At 33.1% G+C, this 27,381-nt stretch overlaps 1 protein-coding gene across 1 annotated transcript in view; it reads left to right on the forward strand.

The window, feature by feature from the left end:
- The first annotated feature begins 1,258 nt into the window (after window positions 1-1,258).
- The window catches only part of LOC135133546 (protein Wnt-6-like), a 76,921-nt gene continuing 50,798 nt past the window's right edge, over window positions 1,259-27,381 (forward strand). Inside the window, exon 1 of the mRNA XM_064061997.1 lies at window positions 1,259-1,366. Coding sequence (XP_063918067.1) covers window positions 1,305-1,366 — 62 coding nt within the window. The 5' untranslated portion in view covers window positions 1,259-1,304. The remainder of the gene's footprint in view (window positions 1,367-27,381) is intronic.

Consider the following 27,381-nt stretch of genomic DNA (forward strand, 5'->3'; position numbering starts at 1 on the left):
TGTATTCCTTTGCCCCCTCCCAAAAAATTGATGACGTTTGACACCATTTTCCTGAAGTTAATTTAAGTTTGGACAATTTTTTTTAACAAATCCTGAAGGTACTCGTTGTGTTCGCATTCCAAACGGTCTGTTTTTAAAACTTAGTTTCAGAAGTGTTCCAGAAAGAGTTAAGGTAAATTATTCTGAAAACACGGACCTTTAAAATCCGAGCGAGTACGTTCAAGATGTTGCAGCTAATGATCATTAACAATCTTTAAGCTCACATTTTTAAATAACAACAACATTTTTCTTGATAATTTAGCTTCTCAGTTACACCATTGAGCAATTTTTTGAAAATCAGTATCTCAATTACTGAAGGAAATTTCGGAACTGGTTTTCAACACTGTTATCAGCTTAAAAAACTCCAGAAATCGTATCAGACATAGATAATTGTTTTGTTAAAAACGATACACGGTAGAAAAATAGCTTGGGTCCTAGAAACTACAAAACGTTTATTTTTACTGATCTCAGTTCCTACAAATAAAGTCGAAAATATATTTGGTACGATTTCCAAAGTTTTGTTAGCTGTAAACAGTGGTGAAAATAGCGTTCCAAAATTTCCATAAAAAGCTGAAATATTGATTTTTTAAAATACGAGATGCGAAAATTTCAATAAACTGTTTAATCTTGAATCAAGATGAAGATGTTAATAGTTTAATTTTTAACGCAAAGAAAGTATTTCTTAAAGCTCATTTGCGGATCCAAACCTTCCGGGAAGCCTTACCGGATTGTCCATCGCCTCCAGAACCTGTTCTGACAAGACGGGGTTTACGAATATTATTGCGATCATTTTGACGATATAAAAAAGCTTCATTTATTGCTATTCACAATTTTGTTGTGTAATTCTAAGTTAAATGAAAGATTTTAGACTATTGTGGAATTTCTGGTTGCTGTTTCACCCTCTGCCCGAAACCGTTAAACCACTCTTCCAATTCCAAAGAAATCGGTCAGTCAACCACCCGTCGGCTCCACGTTTCCCCAGCCACGCAGCAAGCCCGCTTTTGCCACCGTTGCAGAAAAACTGTCACCACGTCGAGCCTGTCACAAGCCTCACCAGTGTCACAATCGCCGGCCGCCCCCTCGTTCCCCACAGGACCTTCACCGGCCGGCTCGCCACCCCCTGGAGGCCTTCTCCGACGTCTCCACGGCGTCTCCTCGGCCTCCTTGCGCATGCGGCGCATTTGAACTCACCTGAGATTGAATTCCGCGCTGGATCCGCGATCGCGCCAGTCATGGGGCTCGCTTAGGTGAGTGAGCGCGTGGTCATGCACGCCGTGCTGGTGCCCGTTTACCTTCTGCTCGTCACCCCCATCACGTTGTCCTGGTGGTGAGTTTTTCCCGCTTTTTCGCTTGCTTACCCCACCACCGCCGGGCCGGACAGTGTCACTGGGCGACGATTCGGTAACGCATTTGCGCCAATTTGCATACATTATGCAAAACTGATAATGTATTGGCTTTTGAGCCTTCGGACTCAATTAACCCATGGGTTAATTAAGTTTTCATTTTTTACTCGTAAAATTTCTAAGAGATGGGCACGTGATGGCGACTGGATCGCGGGATGGGCGGGTTTGGCGGAAGTTGGGGATCGTGGGGCTGGAATGAGGACAGGAGCTTTGGCGAAAGGACAGCGACTTTGGCGGTTTGGGTGCCGTAAAGGGGGTTTATCGGGCGGGTTAAGTGCAAAGCGTAACCTATATATTGTTCTAACGCCAAAGAACAGCAAACATTTTTTGTAAACTTGATTTAACGTTATTTTAGTGTTTTGATGTAGACAACTTATGTATCAAAAAAATTGAAATTTCTGAAATAACTGATAAATTTTTCATGAGGTCCAATTCACGAAATTTCGAAATGACGTCATTACTTTTTCGGAGAGGATGAATAGGCAAATTCTGTGATAATTTTAAACACGCTTAAAATTTCTAATTTTCGAGAAGCATTGATCACATGTAAACTATTTTTAAAGCACAATATTAATTTTTTTAAAAATCTAGAAAACTAAGTGGATAAAAAAGCTAAAAATGAGACAAGGACGTCTACTAAATCCTGCACGGTTTACTGTTTCATGAGATGACGTGCGTGACTGAGATGACTACGGGAAAGTAAAAGTTGTAGTTGAAGGAGAAAGTAAAAACAAGAGAAACTGAACTTAATACTTATAAAAGTTAGCAATAAGACTAATGAATGATAAAATGATTTCTGAAACGCAATGGAGTAGAATATACACAACGAAACGTGGACTATTAACATTTAAATTTAAAAATTGATTGAATAAAGTTGTTTCTCGAAAAACCAGATATATTCGTACATTACATTAACATACGTCAAGAAAATATAAATTATTGTATTTAGGAAAAATATAATTTTTTTAGATTAGGTCAAATTAAACTCTAAATTAACAGGTGTTTAATTAAAATTGCATTTTAATCGATTGGCAGCCCGTAACTTAAAAATTTAATAGCCCATTTATCAGCCACTTTATTGCGTCCAAAATAATTGTTTTAAATCGCGTTTTTGGACGAATTTTCGTTTTCGTTGTGATTCCTTGATTGAAACGTCTGCAAGCCCGCAAAACTCCCCCTGGGGCCCCCATAACTCATTCTAATTAAAGCAATTGACTTTAAGCAACCATTGCTTAGCATAAATAATAAATAAATAATTTTATTAGCGTTCACGCTCCCAGTCTTGATTTATAAGTAATTAAAAGTATTAATTGCACGCATAATGGCAATAAATAAATTCATATATCAATATAATTGGCCGAGTGTTCCCGAGCTCGAGAAATACAACATCCTGTTGATCTTGCTGGAAACAATAAACACCGTAAAGATAAAAGGGATTAAGGCTTTGTTTGCCTCTTGATGGTAGTTTATGCCTACCTGTTCTAAGCTAAACATTCTTAATCTAAGCCACGTTCCTGAGCTGAAAACGGCTGAAAGCACGCCTGATAACTCACAAAGTGTGGAAAGTGTCGCAAAGTCGGAGTAAATAAATTACAAATGTTTGGGGTTTTTGGCCCGGTTTGGGCTATGGACGGACGTCGTTACGGAGGAAGAAAGTAAAGAAAGAGGATTGTTTGAATAGACGGAGTCACTGAAAGCTTAGCCGAGACGAATATAGCCAAATAAATATTTGCACTCGAGGTGATTAAATTCCATATTTAAATAACTGTAAAGATGTTAGAAAAATGTTTGGTTTGAGTCGAATCAGTCATTCATGGTTTCAACGATCTTTGCGGTCTGCGTGAGACAATAAGGATCGTTCGGTAGAAATGATGCATAACGTGATTTATAGATAACGTGCTTCTGGTTAACTGAGTGATTTTTTTATATTGCTTTTTGTTTGTCTGTCTATCAGCTCAGGTCAGGTCAGATCAGATCACGTCAGGTTAGGTCAGGTGACTACCGTGAGCAATGAAAGTGTGTCGATGATCGGGAAGTACGTAGACTGTGTTTCACAGTTGGCTGCGATCTCAGTTTTATTTCAAACCTGTTATTTATACATCTGTTCCCTTGCGGATGTAAAACTTTATCACTTGATTTTACCGTTAACAAGAACAGCGAATGTGGTTTTTGGTGCATTTTTCTAGTTCTTGGTTAACCAACAAATGAAATAAATAAATATTTAATAATTTCATTTTCATCAAATTTATTTATTTTATGGATTTTATTTGTTTTGGTGGAACTATAATTTGAGACAATTTGCGTATATTGGCTATATTATTTTGTATGTTCTATATACAGACGTGGACGATGTATATAGTAAAACCACTTTATTTGTTTACTAATAAAATTTTACAACCTAAAAGTTAAACAACGCTAACCCTGGTTCGTAAAACCGTGAGATCTCTACATGGTACAGTTATGTTATCAAAAGTTCTATTTTTTTCTTGTTTACAAGATTAGCTACTTAAAAAATTATGAGAGTAAACAGAAACCTCAATCCGGTACAATATTAATGAGTATGACCCTAACTGACGCTGAAAATTTTATTTTCATGATAATTTGTTCAAAATAGTTTGCTAAATATTTGCGGATTTTCTGAAAATCTTGCGTATTTTCGGAAATGGAAGTACGAGAATTTATTTAACTTACAAAATCAGTTCTTGAGAGTTAGATTATTTTGCGTAAAATTAAGAAAAATTTTAAAATTCGGTAATTTGGAAAATTTTAATGTCGCAAATGTAGTTGAAACTTATAAATTGCAAAATTTTTGGATGCTCTAAAAATATTGTGACGATGCTAAAAGTCCTAAATACGATTTTAAGAAATTTTGGAACTTTGAATTTTGAAAATCGAAAAATATACATAAACCAGAAGTTGCTAATAAATTTTGATTGAAAAGTTTTTTTGAAAAAAATCCAATGTTATTAGTATTATACCTAGTCGTCCAACTTATACTAGTATAAAATCTAATTTATGCAATCTGAGTTTTTTTTAGTGAAAAAATGGATGTTTATGGTAAAAATTCAAGGCAGATTCGTAAACCACACGTACAGGAGTACGTTATTTTACAAAATTTAAATAGCATTTACTAACCAAATGCTGAGGGGATGTGATGGAACTGTTGGTGGTTAGACAAATTTTGGTTACTGTTTTACCACCTACGCAATAGTTCTAATATTTATATAAAATTTCACAAGAATCAGTCCAGTAGTTTTGGGAATTATTTGTCTAATTATCGACGCAGACGCCACATAGACGATAGAAAAACAGAAAAGGGAGACCTATTTTTCCATCATCTAGGGGTCAAAACAGTGCAATGAAATTCGGAAAAATATTATAGATCTTGGCAATTTTAGATACTAATTCTTAAAATTGCTATAAATAATGCCAATTTTGAATCTATGAAAGTTCTGAATATGAACACAAAATTGATTTTCATATTTTTAGTGTTTTGGAGTACTTGTCTACTGTGTTTTCCAGAAATTTTAGGGACTTTGAAAATTTGAAATTTGAGAGGATCAAAGCGGTGGATTTTGCGTTTTCTGGTGAAAATTTGGATAAAACTTCAGGTGGATTCATAAACCACACGTACAGGAGTACGTTATTTTATAAAATATAAATGCTTTTACTAACCAAATAAGGTGGTGGGGATGGTCAGACAAATTTTGGTTTCTGTTTTTCCAACTACGCGATATTTTTAACATTCATATAAAATTTCGCAAGAATCAGTACGGTAGTTTTGAAATTTATATCTCTAATAAAATATCGACGCAGACGCCAGATAGACGACAGACAGACAGAAATGGGAGACCTATTTTTCCACTAGGAAAAATATTACAGATCTTGGAAATTTGTCAATTTTGAACTTGTGAAAGTTCTGAATATGTACACAAAATTTATTTTCCTATTTTTAACGTTTTGAAATTCTTGTTTACTGTGTTTTCCAGAAATTTTAGGGACTTTGAAAATTAAAAAATGCCCATGAGGGATTCCAAGCGGATTCATAAATCACACGTAGAGGAATACGTCATTTTATAAAATTTAAATAACTTTTACTAACCAAATGCTGAGGTGATGTGATGAAATTGTTGGTGGAGATTTTCAACATTCATATAAAATTTTAGAGAAATCAGTCCGGTAGTTTTTGAAATTATTTGCCTAATAAAATGTCGACGTAGACCACAGAGAAACAGAAACGGGAGACCTATTTTTGGATTATCTAGGATTCAATACAATACAATGAAACTAGGAAAAATATTACAGATCTTGGGAATTTTACCAATTCTTAAAATTACGATAAATAGTGTCAATTTTGAACTTATGAAAATTCTGAATGTGAACACAAAATTTTAGTGTTTTGAAATTCTTGTCTACTCCAGAAATTTTAGGGACTTTAAAATTTTTATAATGTTGTAAACTACGCAAAACTTTGATATTTTATGACAGCTGGATGTGCTATATTTTGGGTTTGTTTAATCGGAAATCGCTTTTTCTCTCCACTTTTACGTAACCGATTTCGGACTTTAGAAACCCTTCATCAGACCGCCTACATTTAACAACATTTTAAATAAAATTTTATGAAACAAAAATGACAAATGAAGGTTTCATAAAATTAAACAGCTTAAACATTCTAAAACTTATAGTAGAAAATGCTAATTTAGAACTTACGAAAGTTCTTAATATGAACTCAGAATTAGTTGTCATATTTTTAATGTTTTGAATTTTTGTCCACTGCGTTTTCCAGAAATTTTAGGAACTTTGAAAATTTTATAATGTCATAAACTACACAAGATTTTGATATTTTATAACATCTGGATTGCTTTTAGCTAAATTTAAAATTTTTGATGTTATGTTATTCTCTTGTGGATGTGCTTATTTTGCTTTGTTTAATCAAAAAACGCTTTTTCTGTTCACTTTCATTTCGATTTGCGTTACCGATTTCGGACTTTAGATTTTCCAAAAATTAAAAAAAAATTAAACAAGTATGACAAGTGAAGGTTTGATAAAATTAATCATGTTCAACTTTACCAGAACTTGTACGTGTTAAAGTTAAAAATTTTCAAAAAATTAGAAATGTTTAATAAACACAAACGAGAATATTATGATTAAAAAAATCTTAGTAGTAAATGGAAATTACTTGATCATATAAAAGTTTAATTTTTGAAAATTTTTTCAAAATAAAAATTTCGCTCTTTTTCCTCATTTGCTTTACCTATTAAGCCAAATTGTCAGCTGTAAATTTAATTATTTATTATTAATTAACATTCATATAAAATTTCGTAATAATCAGTCCGGTAGTTTTGAGAATTATATGCCTACTAAAATATCGACACAGACGCCAGATAGACGACAAATAGATGGAGGACCTATTTTTCCATTTTCTAGGGGTCATAAAACGTCAAGAAAATAAAAATAAAAATATAATACAGTGAAAATATTACAGATCTATGAAATTTTACTAGAAATGTTTTGAATTCTTGTCCACTATTTTCCAGAAATTTTAGGAATTTTGAAAATTCTATAATGTTATAAACTACGCAAAACTTTGAAATTTTATAACATCTGGATTGCTTTTCAGTAGAATTTAAATTTTTTGAGGTTATGTTATTCCTTTGTGCATGTGCTTTATTTTGGTTTGTTTAATTGAAAAACGCTTTTGCTGTCCACTTTTACATAAATTTACGTTACCGATTTCGGACTTCAGAAATCCTTCATCAGACGGCCTGTATTTTACAACATTTTAAATAAAATTTTATGAAACAAATATGACAAGTGAAGGTTTCATTAAATTAATCATCTCAAACATTCCCAGAACTTCTTGTATGTGCTAAAATTAAAACTTTTTAAATTATTTAAAATGTTTAATACACACAAACGACAATATTATGATTAAATAATTTTGGTAATAAATGGAAAAAACTCGACCATATAAAACTTTAATTTTTGAAAATTTTTCCAAAATATTAATTTTGCCCTTCTTTCTCTTAATATAGGAGGTTAAAAGCTCAGTTTAAAACTTTGCTTTGTTTATTAATCCGAATTTTTAATTTAATTCATTTATTATTAATTAGCACTCGTATAAAATTTCACATGAATCAGTCTGGTAGTTTTGGGAATTATTTGCCTAATAGAATATCGATGCAGACGCCAGATAGACGCAAAAAATGAACCCAAAATTGATTTTCAGATTTTTAATCTTTTGAATTCTTGTCCACTGTGTTTTCTAGAAATTTTAGGGACTTTAAAAATTTTATAATTTTTTAAACTAGGCAAAACTTTGTTATAACATCTAGAGTGCTTTTTAGCTAAAAATTAGGTTATGTTATTCGTTTGTGGATGTGCTTTATTTTGATTTGTTTAATCGAAAATCCCTTATTCACTCCACTTTTACTTAAATTTAGGTTGCCAGTTTCGGATTTTAGTAACCCTTCATCATTTTACAATATTTTAAATCAAATTTTATGAAACAAATATGACAAGTGAAGGTTTCATTAAATTAATCATCTTAAACATTCCCAGTACTTCTTGTATGTGTTAAAATTAAAATTTTTAAATTATTTAAATGTTTAGTACACACGAACGAGAATATTGTGATAAAATAATTTTAGTAATACTTAAATAGAAAATACTCGGCCATATAAAATTTTAATTTTTGAAAATTTTTCCAAAATACAAATTTTGCCCTTCTTTTTTCTCTTAATATATGAGGTTAAAAGCTTAGTTTAAAACTTTGCTTAGCTTATTAAGCCGAATGTTTAGATGTAAATTTAATTGATTTATTATTAACTAGCATTCGAATACAATTTCACATGAATCAGTCCGGTAGTTTTGGGAATTATGTGCCTAATAAAAGATCGATGCAGACGCCAGATAGACGACAGACAGATGGAAACGGGGGACCTTTTTTGCATTTTCTAAGGGTCATGAAACGTCGAGAAAATACAAGTAAAAATACAATACAGTGAAAATGAAAATATTACAGATCTTAGACATTTTACTAATTTTTAAATTTTGAACTTTTTAAAGGTCTTAATTTGCACCTCAAAGTTCATTTCCATACTTTTAATGTTTTGAATTTTTGTCCACTGTTTTCTCGAAATTTTAGAGACTTTGAAAATTTTATAGTGTTATAAATTACGCAAAACTTTGATATTTTATAACACCTGGATTGCTGTTTAGCTAAAAATTTAAAATTTTTGAGGTTATGTTATTCCATTGTGGATGTGTTTTTATTTAGATTTGCGTTACCGATTTCGGACTTTAGAAACCCTTCATCAGAGGGCTTATATTTTACAACATTTGAAATAAAATTTTATGAAACAAGTATGACAAATGAATATTTCATTAAATTAATCATCTTACATTTCCAGAACTTCTTGTATATGTTGAAGTTAAAACTTTTTAAATGATTCAAAGTGTTTAATAAACACCAATGAGAATATTATGATTAAAAAAATCTTAGTAGGTAATGGAAATTACTTGGTCATATAAAACTCTGATTTTCGAAAATTTTTTGAAAATAAAAATTTCGGCTTTTTTCTTCTTTATATGAGGTTAAAAGAGTAGTTTATAACTTTGTTTTGCTTATTAAGCCGAATTGTAAACTGTAAAATTAGTGTCATAGACAACTCTAACACTCTTTTTTTTTAGTAGTTCTTCATTTTGATTATAACTGAATTTCGGAGTCAAGTGCATAAAATATGTAAACTTTTGCCAAATATGCACGTGTTTTATGCAAAAATGTTCTAGATTCTGGAAAATAAAGGCAGGAAATTTTGACATTTTGACAGATTTTCTGCAGACATTGGAATTTTCAGAATTTTAACCTAAAAGTTTACATTTTCAAAGCACGTCGTAGTTCAAAATTACTGAAACCGGTGAATTTCTGGACGCCTTAGAAATACTCCAAATATTTTTCGAACAAACATACGGTGTTTATTTAACCTGCCAACGTACATTTTACAATTTGCCCAGTTGTAAAAATATAAAGAGGTCACCCTGTATAGAAATAAGACCAACATCAGAAAAATAGGTAATACTAAAATATATATAGAAAAAAAAAAACATTATTATGAGCCTGACCTGATCTAATGTACATGAGTTAACCAGACCAAACCAGACCTAACCTGATCTGACCTGACCTGACTTGAGATTATTAAAAAACTGTAATACAATTTCTGTTGTTTTCGAAAAATAACCACGTTTCTGAACAAAAGAATGAACTCATTTATTTTTGATGTAATTTTGGTGGATTTCAAAAGAATTTCAAAACAAAATTTGTGTAACACTTCCTAGAACCTAAATTAAACCAGAAATTGTGTTTTCGTTATCGCTGAGATTGTTTGTTCATTTTTCTACAGGTGCTACAATCTGGTGATTCGCAGCTATCGATCCCTTCCTCAATTTTTGCCTCTTCGCTAAAAAGTAGATTTCATTGCCCGCAATTCGTGTGAATGTCTGCCACTTCCTCCCTCCCACGAGACCCCGATTTGCCATTGTAAATGCATAAATTGTGGCATTTTGCTCGGGCAATAAACCACCTCGGGGGTAATTACAGGGGTCGGCCAAAAAATGCGCGTTTAACACGTCGTGTGACGGCCGCGACACCGCTTTATTACACGCTTTAATTTAGACATTTGTGTATACAAGGTGGAAAATTCGGTCTGATTGAATTATTATTGTAGTGTGCGCATTCGCTGGTGCTTTGTATTAATGCAATGAAACAAAATAACCGGAAAATAGACCTTTATGTGTTATTCTTGATTGCTTTATTCAGCTCCGTTCCTGCAGATTCCTTGACATGATTGAAAAATAAATAATTGCCAGCGATTCGGTTCTGATGGCTTAATGGAAACGTGGGTTTTATTGCTGCTTAACACGGCTTTTGTTTTCACCCTTTATTTCATCTCAATCACGTTATTGTAAATAAGAAATTGTTGGTATCTGGACTGGCGGAGGACAACGGGTGCGACGAGGACGGACGCTGAGAGGTTCTGCCTCGATGAATGATTTGACCAGGTCGGTGTTATGGAGCGTTCAGCCGTTGTAAACCCATTGTTATAATACGGTTTATCATAAAGTGCGATTTTTACAAGTGTTATAATGAGTCCATTATTTTAAAAATTGGTTGAATTATCGTAACGTGCTGTATAATGATTTATGGATAAACCTTGATAACGTACGTTTATGTCTGCGGTTATGCTCGCGTTGTTCTTTAGCGTCGTTATTAGGATACATCTTACAACATTAAATTTTATTGCCGCTGCGGAAATATTTAAAAATGTGATTTAGTGGAAATGGTCGGCTTTTAATTGCGCTATTTTTGCATTAATTTTGACCAGATAATTAGAACGCGGGGTTTAATTAACGTTTTAATGGCTTTTTTATCAAAAATTTTTGCGTTGCGTGCGTCTCATTTATCGTTGTAATAATTATAATAACAGGTGTCCGACATGCGAAAGAAACATTTTCCTTAATTTAATTATTTTTTTCAATTTTTTTTTTCAAGCGCTCTGTGGGTGATAAAACAATGAAATTTTATTTAATGCAGCCATAAATTTCGTTCTGGACTTAAAAGGTAGTATTTTTACACTTTTGGGGGTTAGTTAACTTTAAAAGTCCATAAAATTTTTATGTTTCCAAGTTTAGTACTTCCCGGATCGAAATCAATTTTTTGTGCGAGTCAACTGAAAATATAACTTACAGTAAGAATCAACGTTTCAGTAACTGCGTGAATTAAAGGATACCTCGGTGACAAATTATCTTGATCCTATTTTGATCGATGAGGCAACTTATTACACGAAAATTTTAAAGTACAGTTGAAATTATCAAACTACTAAAATTTTCAACAGACCAACAGACGGAAATTTGTAATTCACGGACAGACATACATACAGACACGGAGACCGACATCTTCGTATTTTACAATAATATTCCTCCGAAACGGACGTTTCAGAACGAAAAAGTATAAAATTTACTGTGTTTTAAAGTAGAACTATTTACGGTAGCCACTACTATTAAAGAAAAAGTTCTGGAGTAAAATGCTTCGAAAATATTAAGACCATGGTCAAAAAATGTTAAATTTATAACATTGTAGAACCTTTGTAAAATAAGAAAATTTTGCTTCTAAAAAAAAAAAAAATAGAACTGTAATAATTTAAATATTTTCTATATTTAGAAATTTCCAAGAAAACTTAAAAATGGTGAAAATTTATGTACTACTTAATTTCTCACTAAATAAAATTTATTTGGTTGCTCGGTACCTAAAAATTTCAGAAAATTTCTATTAATTGGAAAAAATAAAAACTGAGAAAAATATGGTACATTGTTAAACCACATAGATTAACTCAAAAAAAGAAAAGAGAGGGCGGGTGGGCGGGGCTAGTACTTTCTAAGAGAAGACTGATTTTGGCAAATCACATACCTTCCAAGAAAACAGAGGGCGGGTGGGTGGGACTAGTTCTTGCTAAGATAAGACTGATTTTGGCAAATGACATACCATCGAAGAAAAGAGGGGGTGGGTGGGCGGGGCTAGTACTTTCTAAGAGAAGACTGATTTTAGCAAATAAGATACCTTCTAAGAAAAGAGAGGGTTTCAGAATTAAAAAAAACACAAGGAGCTCCTAAGAGTGTTTCAAACTTTTTAAAGAAAATAAAACACTGGGGGCTCCCAAGATTATTTTAGATTTTTTAAAAAACACCAAACAAGATTGTTTCACATTTTTTAAGAAACACCAACATGAGAGAAAATGAAAAATACCATCTATGAGCTCCAAAGATTCTTTCACTTTCTTGAAAAAAAAAACACTAGAGTTTTCTAAAGTTAAAGAATTTTCCTCGCGCTTGAATTGCAGTTAAACAAGTACGTTTTTTTGGATACATTTTTTAATTTTTACCAAATTTTGGGAAAATTAGATTACCATATTTTATTTAATCAATAAAGTTAATTCAGTCACTAATTACTTTTTAAAATCACCTAGTACCTGTGAAGATAATACCAATTTTAGCAAATGACCAAACAGGAATACCTAGAACCTTAAAATTGATTTAAATTTTGGATTCTTTCAGATTCTCTAGGAGTCCTTCTAATTTTTTCGGATTCTTTCGAATTCATCCAAAAATTGGTCTGGTTCTCTCTCGGATTCTCTGATTCTTCCGGATTCATTGAGTTCTCTGGAATTTTCTTGGATTTTCTGGAATTCTTTCATTTTCTCTCGGACTATTTTGTTTCCCTGTGTTCTTTCGAATCCTCCAGGATTTTAACCCTTCAATTATCCCATATTTTTCGAATCCACACGGCTTCATTCGGATTCTTTCCGATTTTTGTGGACCGTCCCCGAATTTTTCGATTCTCAGGTATTCTTTCAATTCTCTCGGCTTCTATGAATTCTTCCGGATGTTCGTGAATTCTTTCGAATTCCCTACGACTCTCTTGGATTGTGTTTGTATTCTTTCCGATTCTCTCGGAGTGTCTCGGATTCTTTCGAATTCTTCCGAATTCTCTTGTATCCTCTGTGAATTTGCTCGAATTCTATGGGATTCTTTCAAATTCCTCTGTATTCCTGCGAATCCTTCCGGATTTTTTCGTGTTCTTTCGAATTCTTCAGGATTCTCCCGTATTCCTAAGAATTCTTCTCGAATTTTCGCGAATTATGTAGAATTTCTTTTGATACTTTCGGGTTCTATCGCCTTCTCTGATTCTTCCGGATTCATTGAGTTCTGCGGAATTTTCTTGGATTTTCTGGCATTTTTTCATTTTCTCTCGGACTATTTTGTGTTTCCTCGTATTCTTTCGAATCGTCCAGGATTTTAAAAACCCTTCGATTATCTCATATTTTTCGAATCCACACGGTTTCATTCGGATTCTTTCCAATTCTTGCGGATCGTCCCCGAATTTTTCGATTCTTTCGTATTCTTTCAGTTCTCTCGGATTCTAAGAATTCTCCCGGATGCTCGCGAGTTTTTTCGAATTCCCTACGATTCTCTTGAATTGTGTTCGTATTCATTCCGATTCTCTCGGAGCGTCGGATTCTTTGGAATTCTTCCTAATTTTCTTGAATCTTCTGTAAATTTGTTCGAATTCGATCGGATTCTTTCAGATTCCTTTGTATTCTTGCAAATCCTCTCGGAATTTTTCGTGTTCTTTCGAATTCTTCAAAATTCTCCCGTATTCCTAAGAATTCCTCTCGGATTTTCGCGAATTATGTAGAATTCCTTTTGATTCTTTCGGGTTCTATAGGATTCTCTGATTCTTCCGGATTCATTGAGTTCTCTGGAATTTTCTTGGATTCTCTGGAATTCTTTCATTTTCTGTAGGACTATTTTGTGTTTCCCCGTATTCTTTCGAATCCTCCAGGACTTTAGCCCTTCGATCATCTCATATTTTTCGAATCCACACGGTTTCATTCGGATTCTTTCCAATTCTTGCGGATCATCCCCGAATTTTTCGATTCTCTCGTATTCTTTCAAGTCTCTCGACGTCTAACAATTCTCCTGGATTCTCGCGAATTCTTTCGAATTTCCTACGATTCTCTTGAGTTGTGTTCGTATTCTCTCCGATTCTCTTGGAGTTTCTCGGATTCTTTTGAATTCTTCCGGATTCTCTTGTATTATCTGTGAATTTGGTCGAATTCTATGAGATTCTTTAAGATTCCTCTGTATTCTTGCGAATCCTCTCGGAATTTTTCGTGTTCTTTCGAATTCTTCACGATTCTCCCGTATTCCTAAGAATTCCTCTCGGATTTTCGCGAATTATGTAGAATTCCGTTTGATTCTTTCTGGTTTTATTGCATTGTCTGATTCTTCCGGATTCATTTAGTTTTCTGGAATTTTCTTGGTTTCTCTGGAATTCTTTCATTTTCTCTCGGACTATTTTGTGTTTCCTCGTATTCTTTCGAATCCTCCAGGATTTTAACCCTTCGATTATCTCATATTTTTCGAATCCACACGGTTTCATTCGGATTCTTTCCAATTCTTGCGGATCGTCCCCGAATTTTTCGATTCTCTTGTATTCTTTCAATTCTCTCGGCTTCTAAGAATTCTCTCGGATGCTCGCGACTTCTTTCGAATTCCTTACGATTCTCTTGGATTGTGTTCGTATTCTTTCCCATTCTCTCGGAGTGTCTCGGATTCTTTCGAATTCTTCCGAATTCTCTTATATCCTCTGTGAATTTAGTCAAATTCTATCGGATTCTTTCAGATTCCTCTGTATTCTTGCGAATCCTCTCCGAATTTTTCGTGTCCTTTCGAATTCTTCAAGATTCTCCCGTATTCCTAAGAATTTCTCTCGGATTTTCGCGAATTATGTAGAATTCCTTTTGATTCTTTCGGGTTCTATCGTATTCTCTGATTCTTCCGGATTCATTGAGTTCTCTGGAATTTTCTTGGATTCTCTGGAATTTTTTCATTTGCTCTCGGACTATTTTGTGTTTCCCCGTATTCTTTCGAATCCTCCAGGATTTTAATCCTTCGACTGTCTCATATTTTTCGAATCCACACGGTTTCATTCGGATTCTTTCCAATTCCTGCGGATCGTCCCCGAATTTTTCGATTCTCTCTTATTCTTTTCATTCTCTCGGCTTTTGAGAATTCTCTCGGATGTTCGCGAATTCCTTCGAAATCCCTACGATTCTCTTGGATTGTGTCTGTATTCTTTCCGATTCTCTCGGAGTGTCTCGGATTCTTTCGAATTCTCCGGAATTCTCTTGTATCCTCTGTGAATTTGGTCGAATTCTATCGGATTCTTTCAGGTTCCTCTGAATTCTTGCAAATCCTCTCGGAATTTTTCGTGTTCTTTCGAATTCTTCAGGATTCTCCCGTACTCCTAAGAATTCTTCTCGAATTTTCGGAATTATGTAGAATTCCTGTTGATTCTTTCGGGTTCTATCGCCTTCTCTGATTCTTCCGGATTCATTGAGTTCTGCGGAATTTTCTTGGATTCTCTGGCATTTTTTCATTTTCTCTCGGACTATTTTGTGTTTCCTCGTATTCTTTCGAATCGTCCAGGATTTTAAAAACCCTTCGATTATATAATATTTTTCGAATCCACACGGTTTCATTCGGATTCTTTCCAATTCTTGCGGATCGTCCCCGAATTTTTCGATTCTCTCGTATTCTTTCAATTCTCTCGGCTCTAAGAATTCTACCGTATGCTCGCAAATTATTTCGAATTCACTACGATTCTCCTCCAGTGTGTTCGTATTCTTTCCGATTCTCTCGGAGTGTCTCGGATTCTTTCAAATTCTCCCGAATTCCCTTGTTCATCTGTGAATATGGTCGAATTCTATCGAATTCTTTCAGATTCCTCTGTATTCTTGCAAATCCTCTCGGAATTTTTTGTGTTCTTTCGAATTGTTCACGATTCTCCCCAATTCCTAAGAATTCCTTTCGGATTTTTGCGAATTATGTAGAATTACTTCTGATTCTTTCGCGTTCTATCGGATTTTTTGATTCTTCCGGATTCATTGAGTTCTCTGGAATTTTCTTGGATTCTCTGGAATTTTTTCATTTCCTCTCGGACTATTTTGTGTTTCCCCGTATTCTTTCGGATCCTCCAGGATTTTAACCCTTCGATTATCTCATATTTTTCGAATCCACACGGTTTCATTCGGATCCTTTCCAATTCTTGCGGATCGTCCCCGAATTTTTCGATTCTCTCGTATTCTTTCAATTCTCTCGGCTTCTAAGAATTCTCCCGGATGCTCTCAATTCGAATTCCCTACGTTTCTCTTGGACTGTGTTCTTGCGAATTCTCTTGTAACCTCTGTGAATTTGGTCGAATTCTATCGGATTCTTTCAGATTCTCGTGTTTTTCGAATTCTTCAAGATTCTCCCGTATTCCTAAGAATTCCTCTCGGATTTTTGCGAATTATGTAGAATTCCTTTTACTTCTTTCGGATTCTATCGGATTCTATCGGAGTCTCTCTTAATCCTTTAGGATTATTACGAATTCAACTGGATTCTGCCGGAGTTTCTTAGAACTTGTCAAATTCTCCTGTAATCTTCCGTACTTTTTCGAATCGTCGGGGAGTCCCTGATTCTTTCGGCATCTCTCGGATTCTTTCTGATTCTTCCGGATTTACTTGGTTCTCTCGAATCCTCCTGGATTCTCTCTAATTTTTTTAATACTCTCTCGTATTATTTAAGATTCCTCCGGATTTTCTTATATTTTCCCGAATTCCATTGCATTCTCAGGTGTTTTTTTCGGATTTTGTTGGGTTTCCTCAAATTATGAAAAGAAAAATCCATTAAATCATAGCATTGCATATAAGTAAGCTCATAATGTTTCCAAATTTTGATCATTTTTGTAAAAGTCATAAGATAAAACTAATTTTGGCAAATGACATACCTTCCAAGAAAAGAGAGGGCGGGTGGGCGGGGCTAGTACCTGCTAAGATAAGACTGATTTTGGCAAATCACATACCCTGTAATAAAAGAGAGGGTGGGTGGGCGGGCCTAGTACCTGCTAAGGTAAAACTGATATTGGCAAATGAGATTATACCAGGAGTATTTCATAAAATTCTTTTTATAATAATAAATAAATAAATTTACTGCCAAACAGACTTTATCCATTTATAGGACAATACTAACTTATAAATTTTAAAACACTATAAAATTTGTTTACTTACTAGCTTATGTTTGGGATGTAAAAATAAAATATCTGTAAAATAAAATTTAAAGTTATTATTAATTATAATGTTTAGCACTTTTATCGTTGAGTTTCAATCTTAATACAAAAATGACGTTCTGACGCATTTTCCGGTAATTAGAAGTTGCCCAATATTACGCTAAGTTTCTTATTATTATTTTCCCCGGCAGGAAGCCCCGTCCGTCCACTCCGTCTCGGCCCAAAGGCGTAAATTTAAACCGTACATATCAGAAAAAGGCCCCAAATATTTGGTTTGATTTAGTTGTGTGTTAAACTGGCTCAAGGTAAATATGTGCCCACTTTTCACCCATCTGTTGTCTTTCCACACGAAACGTCAAAAACCGTGCTCTTGATTTACAATGTTTGTCTTCCGTGAGAGGACCTTATCAAAATTTTGATAAAGCGTTTCGTAAGCCCTGCTTCCATTCTAACTTATTCTTCTCGGAACCATGAATTCCAATAATAAAAGTGTTATCTAATACAAAGTTAAATCAACTTAAATATTTGCCGTTGCCATTGTGCCGTATGGATCCTTCCAATTAGTGGTGGACGTCTAAAAACACGGCTTAATAGCCATTTAGACCGGATTGTTGTTTTCGCCCGGAACGAAAATTTCGAGCTGGAACGAGCATCTGGTCGAGCTCGCTTTTTAGCGCGACCACGACTAAATTGTTGTCTAAATAGTTATTCACGGAGAGTGTGTTCTTGTAATAGCCTTTAACTTGCATGTTGGTGTTAATTAACATGTTACTTTTCAATTTTTACATCAAAACGTTAGAGAGTTCAACAGCTATATTGACACCGGCAATATTTACCTCGCGTGTTTAGCGGATTCTAAACATTTTCGCCCCAAATAAAGTTGTGAAAGAGACGATTCCACAGGCTGGCGTACGGCAACGCTCGGCAAGAGGAATTCGTAAACATTATCAAGGAGGTACGGACACATCGACAACCATTACGAAATTATATGAGTTATAAAGGGAAAAATTAAAAATTAGTAATAATGAAGACGATTATATAAGAAGCTTTTGCAATAATAAACAATGATCTATTTTATCGAAAGCCTTTTTCGAAATCAGTATACCGGGTGTCTGGAAAATGACGGAATAATTCTTCAGTACGTTTCGGGAGTCTCAAAAAAAAAAAAAAATTTCTAGACTTTCAATATTTGTATTACTTTTAGAATCAAACGATTTTCGAATTTCTCTCATTTTTGGAGTTCTAAAGCAAAATTTTTAGCTCTCTTTTTGAAATTTTCAGTAGTTAAATATTTTTAGTTTACGCAATTTTTTCGATTCATTGCGGTTATAAAATGTAATTCTCACATATTAAGTATAAGCATAATTTCGTTCTTAGTGTATCTGCAGCACACTTGGAACTTGAAAATTCACAAAATTGAAGGAAAATTTTCACTTTTAACACTTTTAAATTTCCAAAAATTTGAGATTCCAAGATGATGTCACTAAAATTTTCTAGACTTTTAAATATTTTGTTACTTTGAGAATCAAACGATATTGGAATTTCTATAATTTTAAGTAAAACTTTAATATCTTTTTGAAATTTTTAGTGGTAGATTTAAAATTTACGAAATTTTCTCAAGTCACTTTAATTACTGAACATACACACTGTAAGCATAATAAGTTCTTAATGTATTTATGGTATTTTTGAGACTTCAACATTTATAAAACTTCAAAAATAACGAAAATTTTTATTTTTAGCACTTTTAATTTTCCAGAAATGTTAGATTATACTGCTAAATTTTTGTAGACACTCAGTATCTGTATTACTTTTAGAATCAAACGATTTTCAAATTTCTATCATTTTTGGAATCCAAAAGTCAATTTTTTACACCACTTGGAAAATCATGGAATTTACAAAAATTGACAATTTTCATTTTTAGTACCTACTTTGAAATTCCCAGAAATTATGGACTACAAAATAATTTTGCTAAATTTTTTTGGATTTTCAATATTTGTATTACTTTTAGAATCAAATGCTTTTCAATGTTTTTGGAGTCTTAAAGTAAATTATTTTAGGTCTATTTTTGAAATTTTCAACAGTAGAAGACATACAATTTACGAAATTTTCTCAATTTCTTGCGGTTATAGACCATATTTTTACGTATTGTAACCATAATTTCGTTCTTAGTGTGTTTAGAAGACATTTGGAACTTGAAACTTCACAAAATTTCAAGCATTACGAAAATTTTCATTTTTAACACTTTTGTTATTTCCAAGTATTCAGAAATTTGAGATTCCAAAATAAAGTTATTAAGAACAGATTCGACGCATTCAATTTATAAGTTTTAGTATATCCAATTATTATTATTTGTATTATTTAGGAGTGCAGCTTTTTTTTTTCTTTTGTTATTGAAATTGTCTCTTATTTCTATTTGGATGCATAGGTTTTACCTCCATCCTTATTTTTGTATTAATAATAATAATAATAAAATATTCTAGACTTTTAAATATTTTATTTATTTTAGTATCAAACGATTTTCGATTTTCTACAATTTTTGGAAATCTTAGTAAAAGATTGCTGAACGTACATACTATATTTTGTAACTTGGACCACCACAAAATTTCAAAAATAATGAAAATTTTAATTTTTGTATTTTCAAAGATGTGTCCAAAATTTTGGATTCCAAGATAATATGACCAAAATTTTCTGGACCCTTAAAATTACATTACTTTTAGAGGTAAATTATTATTTTCGAATTTCTACAATTTTTGAGTCCTGAAAAAACTTTTGGATCTCATTTTACAATTTTTAGTAGTAAAAAATTTAGACTTGACGAAATTTCCTCAAATCACAGTAGTTACTACACATTATAAGCAAAATTTTGTTTTTAGGGTATTTACGGTACATTTGGAATTCAAAAATCCATAAAATTTTATTTTTAGCACTTTCAAAGTTCCATATAATTTAGCCTTCTGAGGATATCTGATTATAACATTGCTAAAATTTCCTTATGAGTACACTTTATGATGTAGATTACAAAAGAAGCTAGTTATGTATATAAGGTATGTTATTTGTCAAAATCGATCTTATTTTTGTCAGTACTAACCCCGCCCACCCGCCCTCTATTTTTTTAGAAGGTATCTCATTAGCCAAACTGTTTTATCTTAGCAGCTACTGCTCCGCCCACTCACCCTCTCTTTTCTTAGAGGATACATGTGATTTGCCAAAATCATTTTTATCTTAGCAGCTATTAGCGAGGATAAGACTGGCTTTGGCACATGACATACCTTTGAATAAAAGAGAGGGTGGGTGGGCGGTGCTAGTACCTGCTAGGAGAAGACTGATTTTGACAAATAAGATCCTTCTAAGAAAATAAAGGGCGGGTGGGCGGGGCTAGTACTTACTAATCTAAGACCGATTTGTGTAAATGACATACCCTCTAGGAACAGAGAGTGTGGTTGATTGGTTGGGTGGGCGAGGCTAGTTATTTTCTTATGTATCTAGAATTCTTTGAACCTCTATAATCCTCTGAATCTAAAACTCCTCAAAGACTTTTATATACTTATCACGTATCTCAAGAATTCTGGAAATTTCAAAACATTTGGATTTTCTGGCATCTATGGAACAGTTTTTAAAATATATTGCATCTGTGGCATTGCTGGGAGCCCTTTGAAATTTCTGAGGTATCTAGTATTTTTGAGACTCGCGGTTCTAGTATTTCTAAGTTCTCAATCTTAATGATTTTTAGATGATCATATAGGTATATGTCTAGAATCTTTATTATTTCTAAAACGCAAGAATTTTTAAACTCTTCTGAATCTCTTGAATTTTTAGATCATCTGGAAACTTTGGAGTCTTCATGATTTTTAAAATCTCTAATCATTCAATTGCTAGAACTTCTGTAATCTCTAATATTCGGGGAACTTCTCAATGTCTAGAATTTTTGGAATCTCTATAATCCTTACAATCTCAAATTTCTTAAAGATCTCTGAATATCAGATATTTCAAGAATTCCAAAAATCGCAAAGGGATTTGGAGCTTCTGGCATCTAGGAAACAGATTTTAAAGTACATTGCATCTGTGGCATCGCTGGGAACGCTGAAATTTCTGAAATTTTTACCTGGAGTCTGGAATATTTATAACCTTGAAAATTTCTCTACAATCTAGTATCTTTGAGGCATTTGAGGTCCCACGATTTCTAGGTTTTTTAGAATCTTTAGAATTTATGGAAGACCCTCTGGATCCTTTGATGTTTTCATAATATCTAAAATCTCTGTATAGCTAAGATCTCTAGAAGCATCTTAAATATTTTTGGAATGTCTGAATCTCTAAAATTTTCATACAATTTCTAGAATCTCTAATATCCGCGACACTTCTGAATATCTAGAATTCGTTGAATCTCTATAATCCTCTATATCTCGAGAATTTATAGTTTTTTAGGATCTCTAAAACCTTAATGATTTGTAGATGATCATACACGTATATGTCTAGAATCTCGATTATTTCTAAAACGCAAAATTTTTTAAACTCTTCTGAATCTCTAGAATTTTTAAATTATCTGGAATCTTTGAAGTCTTCATCATTTTTAAAATCTCTAATCATTCAATTGCTGGTACTAATACTCGAGGAACTACTCAATGTCTAGAATTTTTGGAATCTCTATAATCCTTGCAATCTCAAATCTCTTAAAGATCTCTGTATATAAGATATCTCAAGAATTCCAAAAATCTCAAAGGGATTTGGAGCTTCTGCCATCTAGGATACAGATTTTAAAGTACATTGCATCTGTGGCATCGCCGGGAACGCTGAAATTTTTGAAATTTCTACCTAGAGTCTGGAATATTTATAACCTTTAAAATTTCTCTGCAATCTAGTATCTTTGAGGCATTTGAGGTCCCACGATTTCTAAGTTTTTTAGAATCTTTAAAATTTATGGAAAACCCTCTGGATTCTTTGATGTTTTCATAATATCTAAAATGTCTGTATAGCTAAGATCTGTAGAAGCATCTTAAATATTTTTGGAATGTCTGAATCTCTAAAATTTCCATACAATTTCTAGAATCTCTAATATCCGCGAAACTTCTGAATATCTAGAATTCGTTGAACCTCTATAATCCTCTATAATCTCGAGAATTTATAGTTTTTTAGGATCTCTAAAACCTTAATGATTTGTAGATGATCATATACGTATATATCTAGAATCTCTATTATTTCTAAAACGCAAAATTTTTTAAACTCTTCTGAATCTCTAGAATTTTTAAATCATCTGGAATCTTTGTAGTCTTCATAATTTTTAAAATCTCTATTCATTCAATAGCTGGTACTAATACTCGGTAACTACTCAATGTCTAGAATTTTTGGAATCTCTATAATCTTTACAATCTCAAATCTCTTAAAGATCTCTGTATATAAGATATCTCAAGAATTCAAAAAATCTCAAAGGGATTTGGAGCTTATGGCATCTAGGAAACAGATTTTAAAGTACGTTGCATCTGTGGCATCGCTGGGAACGCTGAAATTTCTGAAATTTCTACCTAATGTCTAGAATATTTATAACCTTTAAAATTTCTCTGCAATCTAGTACCTTTGAGGCATTTGAGGTCCCACGATTTCTAGACTTTTTAGAATCTTTAGAATTTATGGAAGACCCTCTGGAGTTTTTGATGATTCCATAATCTCTAAAATTTCCATACAATTTCTAGAATCTCTAATATCCGCGAAACTTCTGAATATCTAGAATTCGTTGAATCTCTATAATCCTCTATATCTCGAGAATTTATAGTTTTTTAGGATCTCTAAAGCCTTAATGATTTGTAGATGATCATATACTTATATGTCTAGAATCTTTTTTATTTCTAAAAAGCAAAATTTTTTAAACTCTTCTGAATCTCTAGAATTTTTAAATCATCTGGATTCTTTGTAGTCTTCATAATTTTTAAAATCTCTAATCATTCAATTGCTGGTACTAATACTCGGGGAACTACTCAATCTCTAGAATTTTTGGAATCTCTATAATCCTTGCAATCTCAAATCTCTTAAAGATCTCTGTATATAAGATATCTCAAGAATTCCAAAAATCTCAAAGGGAGCTTCTGGCATCTAGGAAACAGATTTTAAAGTACATTGCATCTGTGCCATGGCTGGGAACGCTGAAATTTCTGAAATTTCTACCCAGAGTCTGGAATATTTATAACCTTTAAAATTTCTCTGCAATCTAGTATCTTTGAGGCATTTGAGGTCCCACGATTTCTAGGTTTTTTAGAATCTTTAGAATTTATGGAAGACCCTCTGGAGTTTTTGATGTTTTCATAATCTCTAAAATCTGTATATAGCTAAGATCTCTAAGAGCATCTTAAATATTTATGGAATGTCTGAATATCTAAAATTTCCATACAATTTCTAGAATCTTTAATATCCGCGAAACTTCTGAATATCTAGAATTTTTTGAACCTCTATAATCCTCTGAATCTAAAACTCCTCAAAGACTTTTATATATTAGGTATCTCAAGAATTCTGGAAATTTCAAGAGCATTTGGATTTTCTGGCATCTAGGGAACAGTTTACAAAATATATTACAATTTCTGAGGTATCTAGTATTTTTGAGACTTTGAGGTTATAGGATTTTTAAGTTCATTGTTGTAAAATTCAACACATTTACAACGCAACCCGCGTACATTTTGATAGAAAAACTCTACAGAGTTACTATATAGAAATGTCAAAAGAAGATGAGTTTGGAGCTTTATCAGAGGTAGAAACCCAAGTTTTATGTCTTAAGCTTTGTACAAATTTAAGGGGTGACACATTTGGTGTAACTGCGCCGTTACTGAAATGACGTTGTCTCAAAATTTTGCTAAGCACTCAATTTTTTACCGAAGTTGTAAATTTATTTATTTGCTTATTTATTCTTCACCAAAGCCGCCTTTAAATAATAGTAATAATAAAACTACACTTCCACTCTCTAAATCACTTTTCGCCTCACTCCATCCAGACTTCCGACTCTCTAAACCTCCTCCGCCAAAAATATCTTGGCCGCGTGATATCAAAATTATGAAACATTTCCCCTCACACTCTGCAATAATTCCACATTCCCTGCCAAAATTACTGGCATTAGTGTCCCAAACAATATGCTTGCACAAACGTGCAGACAAATAATTCTTCTCCATGACATGACATCTGTGTACGATCCGTTGCCAAATCGTAAGCAATCTCCAAAAACTGTCGAATTAGTAAAAAATTTATCGACATCCTGAAAATAACACCAAGGATATCACGAGCACGCGCCTTCCACATTCTGTCCCCGCTCGAAGACACCGCGATTATCCCGCGGGATAATCCTGGAGATTTATTATATTGGCGCGCTTTCATTTATTGTAACAAGTCGGAGGGAGATTTATGCGCGAGTGAGGCGTGAGCCGAGTTGTGTAATCGCACGAGCGAATTATTGGATGTTTTTATGCAGGTTTCGATGGATTTTATTGATCTCGGTTGTGCTGGCTTGACATTCAGATGCGAAGCGAACAATTGGGCTAAAAATAAATTTATTCATTCAGTCGAGAGTTAAAGAGTTACATTAATGAACAAAGCGCCGCTTAATTGCCAATCAAGTTGAGACGTTAAATGTCAACTAAAGGAGATGTAGGTGTATTGTTATGGAGAGTCACGAACAGGTGCTTTTGGTGATGTGCGGAGTGATTTTCGGCTGCAACGGAGATAAATTGTGGTTATTGCTTGTGGATATGCGAGAGTGGAGTTTGACGTGATTTCGGGAAAAATTGGCAAGTTTTGCTGCAATTATCAAAAAATGTGGCTAGAAAACTAAAATAGTGCAGACGTTGCATGAATAAGCAACATTTTTGTCATAACTGTGGTTTTTTAGTGAGTTTTTTGATTTGATTTAATTTGTCTACAACTAAAACTGGAGTACTCGTTTCTGGGTCACGGGAGTTGCAGCATTCGACAACGGCTCCTGCCACAAACTGTCATTCTCATGAAAACTAGGTACTGCTCTGATTTTTAAGGATATAGTGTTTTTTTTTATTTATTCATCCCCTCTAGAAAATTAATGACGTCATCGTAAAAGGACGTTTAAAAATATAATTAATGGGTTAATTAATTTTATTGATTAAATATAAAATGGTTATTTAGTTTTCCCAAAATTTAGCAAACACAGCTCTTTTTTTAATTTTAATATGTACACATTGTCACAGAAAAAAATAATATTTGCACAGTAACTTTTAATTTATTAAAAAAAAAACAGAATTTTTGATGGCTAGGGACGAGGGACGTTCTGTATAAGTACTTTCTATCAATCTTTTTAAAAATTGTGAAAAATTCTTGAAATTCCTTATTGTTTTGTTTTTGAAAGAGTTTAAAAGAATCCTAGAGACCCCTAGTGAAAAATTATTATTGTGTTTTTTTTATGTGAAAGAATTTGGAAACATTTTGTGTTTTTTTAGTTGTGAAAGGATCTTGGGGCCCCTGGTGTCTTTTTAAAGAGTTTGAAAGGGTCTTAGTAGCCCTTGTGTGTTTCTTTTTAAATCCAGAAAGAATCTTGGTAGCCTCTGGTGGTTATTTTTAAAGAATGTGAAAATATTTTGGGGGCTCTTGGTGTTTTCTTTTGTAAGAGTTTGAAAAAGGCTTAGGAGCCTCCTTAGTGTTTTTTTTAACACTAATTGTGAAAAATAACTTGGGTCTCCCTATATTTTTTTAATTGTGAAAATATTTGAGGGCTTCTGTTGTTTTGTTTTTTGAAAGTCTTAAAGCCTCTACTGCCTTTTTTAATTGTGAAAGAATCTGGGCAGCTCCTGATGTCTTTTTTTTTTAACTGTAAAAGAATCTTGAGAGGCTCTGGTGTCTTTTTTTTTAATGAGAAAGAATCTGGGCACCCTATGATATCTTTTTTTTTAAACTGTGAAAGAATCTTGAGAGGCTCTGGTGTCTTTTTTTAAAGATTGGGAAAAATTTTGGGGCTCTTGGTATCTTTGTAAACAGTTTTAAAGAATCTTAAGCGTTCTTAGGTTTTTTTTTTTAATTCTGAAACACTCTTGAGAGTCTCTGATGTTTTTTTTAGGAATTTGAAAGAAGTCTCGGGGCTCCGCGTGTTTTCTTCTAAAAGTTTGAACAAAAAACACTCAAGGAACTCGCTTGAGTGTTTTTTATTCAATTGTTAAAGAATCTTGAGGGTCCCTAGTGTTTTTTTTCTGAAAAAATGTTGGAAGCTCCTGTTTTGCGTTTTGACAAAGTTTGAAAGAGTCTTAGGGCCCTCTCATGTTTTTTTTAAACCGTAGAACATTCTTGAGAAACTCTGGTGTGTTTTTTTTTTTCAAGAAAGGGAAAGAATCTTGGGACCCAGGGTGTTTTTTAAAAAAGTTTGAAAGTGTTTTAGAAGCCCGTAGTGTTTGTTTATTTTCAATTCTGAAAGAATCTTGAGAGCCCCTACTATTTTTTTAAGGACTGTGAAAGAATCTTGGAGGCTTCTGATGTTTTTTTAGTTTGAAAGAGTTTCTAGTGTTTTTTTTTTAATTATTAAAGAACATGGAGCCCATGGTATCTTTTTAAAGAGTTTGAATGAGTCTTCGGTGTTTTTATTTTTAGAATTCTGAAACAATTTTGAAGGCTTCTGGTCCTGGTTTCGGGACTCCTCGTATTTTCTTGCAAAAGTTTGAAGGAGGTTTAGGAGCTCCTTGAGCGCTTTTAATTTAATTATGAAAAAATCTTGAGGGCCCCTAGTGTTTTTTTAATTTTGAAGAAATTTTGGAGGTTTCTGTTTTGTTTTTTGAATAAGTTTGAAAGAGTTTTTAGAGGTCTCTAGTGTTTTTTTAAACTGTAAAATAATCTTGAGAAACTGGTGTGTTTTTTAAAGAAGGGGAAAGAATCTTGGGACCCGTGGTGTCTTTTAAAAGAATCTGAAAGTGTTTTAGAAGCCCGCAGTGTTTTTTTCAATCTTGAAAGAATCTTGCTAGCCCCTGCTGCCTTTTTTAAAGACTGTGAAAAAATCTTGGGGGCTCCTGGTGTTATTTTTTATTTTGAAAGAGTTCCTAGTGTTTTTTTTTTTAATTATTAAAGAACCTTGAAGCCCATGGTATCTTTTTAAAGAGTTTGAATGAGTCTCTAGTGTTTTTTTTTAGAATTCTGAAACAATTTTGAGGCCTTTTGGTCTTTTTTTACGAATATGAAAGAACTTTAGGGACTCATCGTATTTTCTTCCTAAAGTTTGAAAGAGATTTAGGAGCTCTCTGAGTGTTTTTTATTTAATTGTGAAAGAATCTTGAGGGCTCCTAGTGTTTTTCT

The sequence above is a fragment of the Zophobas morio genome, unplaced genomic scaffold (assembly GCF_036711695.1).
Source record: "Zophobas morio isolate AGI-343-1 ecotype UQ-CSIRO unplaced genomic scaffold, CSIRO_AGI_Zmor_V1 ptg000022l, whole genome shotgun sequence".
In the NCBI taxonomy this organism is placed as follows: Eukaryota; Metazoa; Arthropoda; class Insecta; order Coleoptera; family Tenebrionidae; genus Zophobas; species Zophobas morio.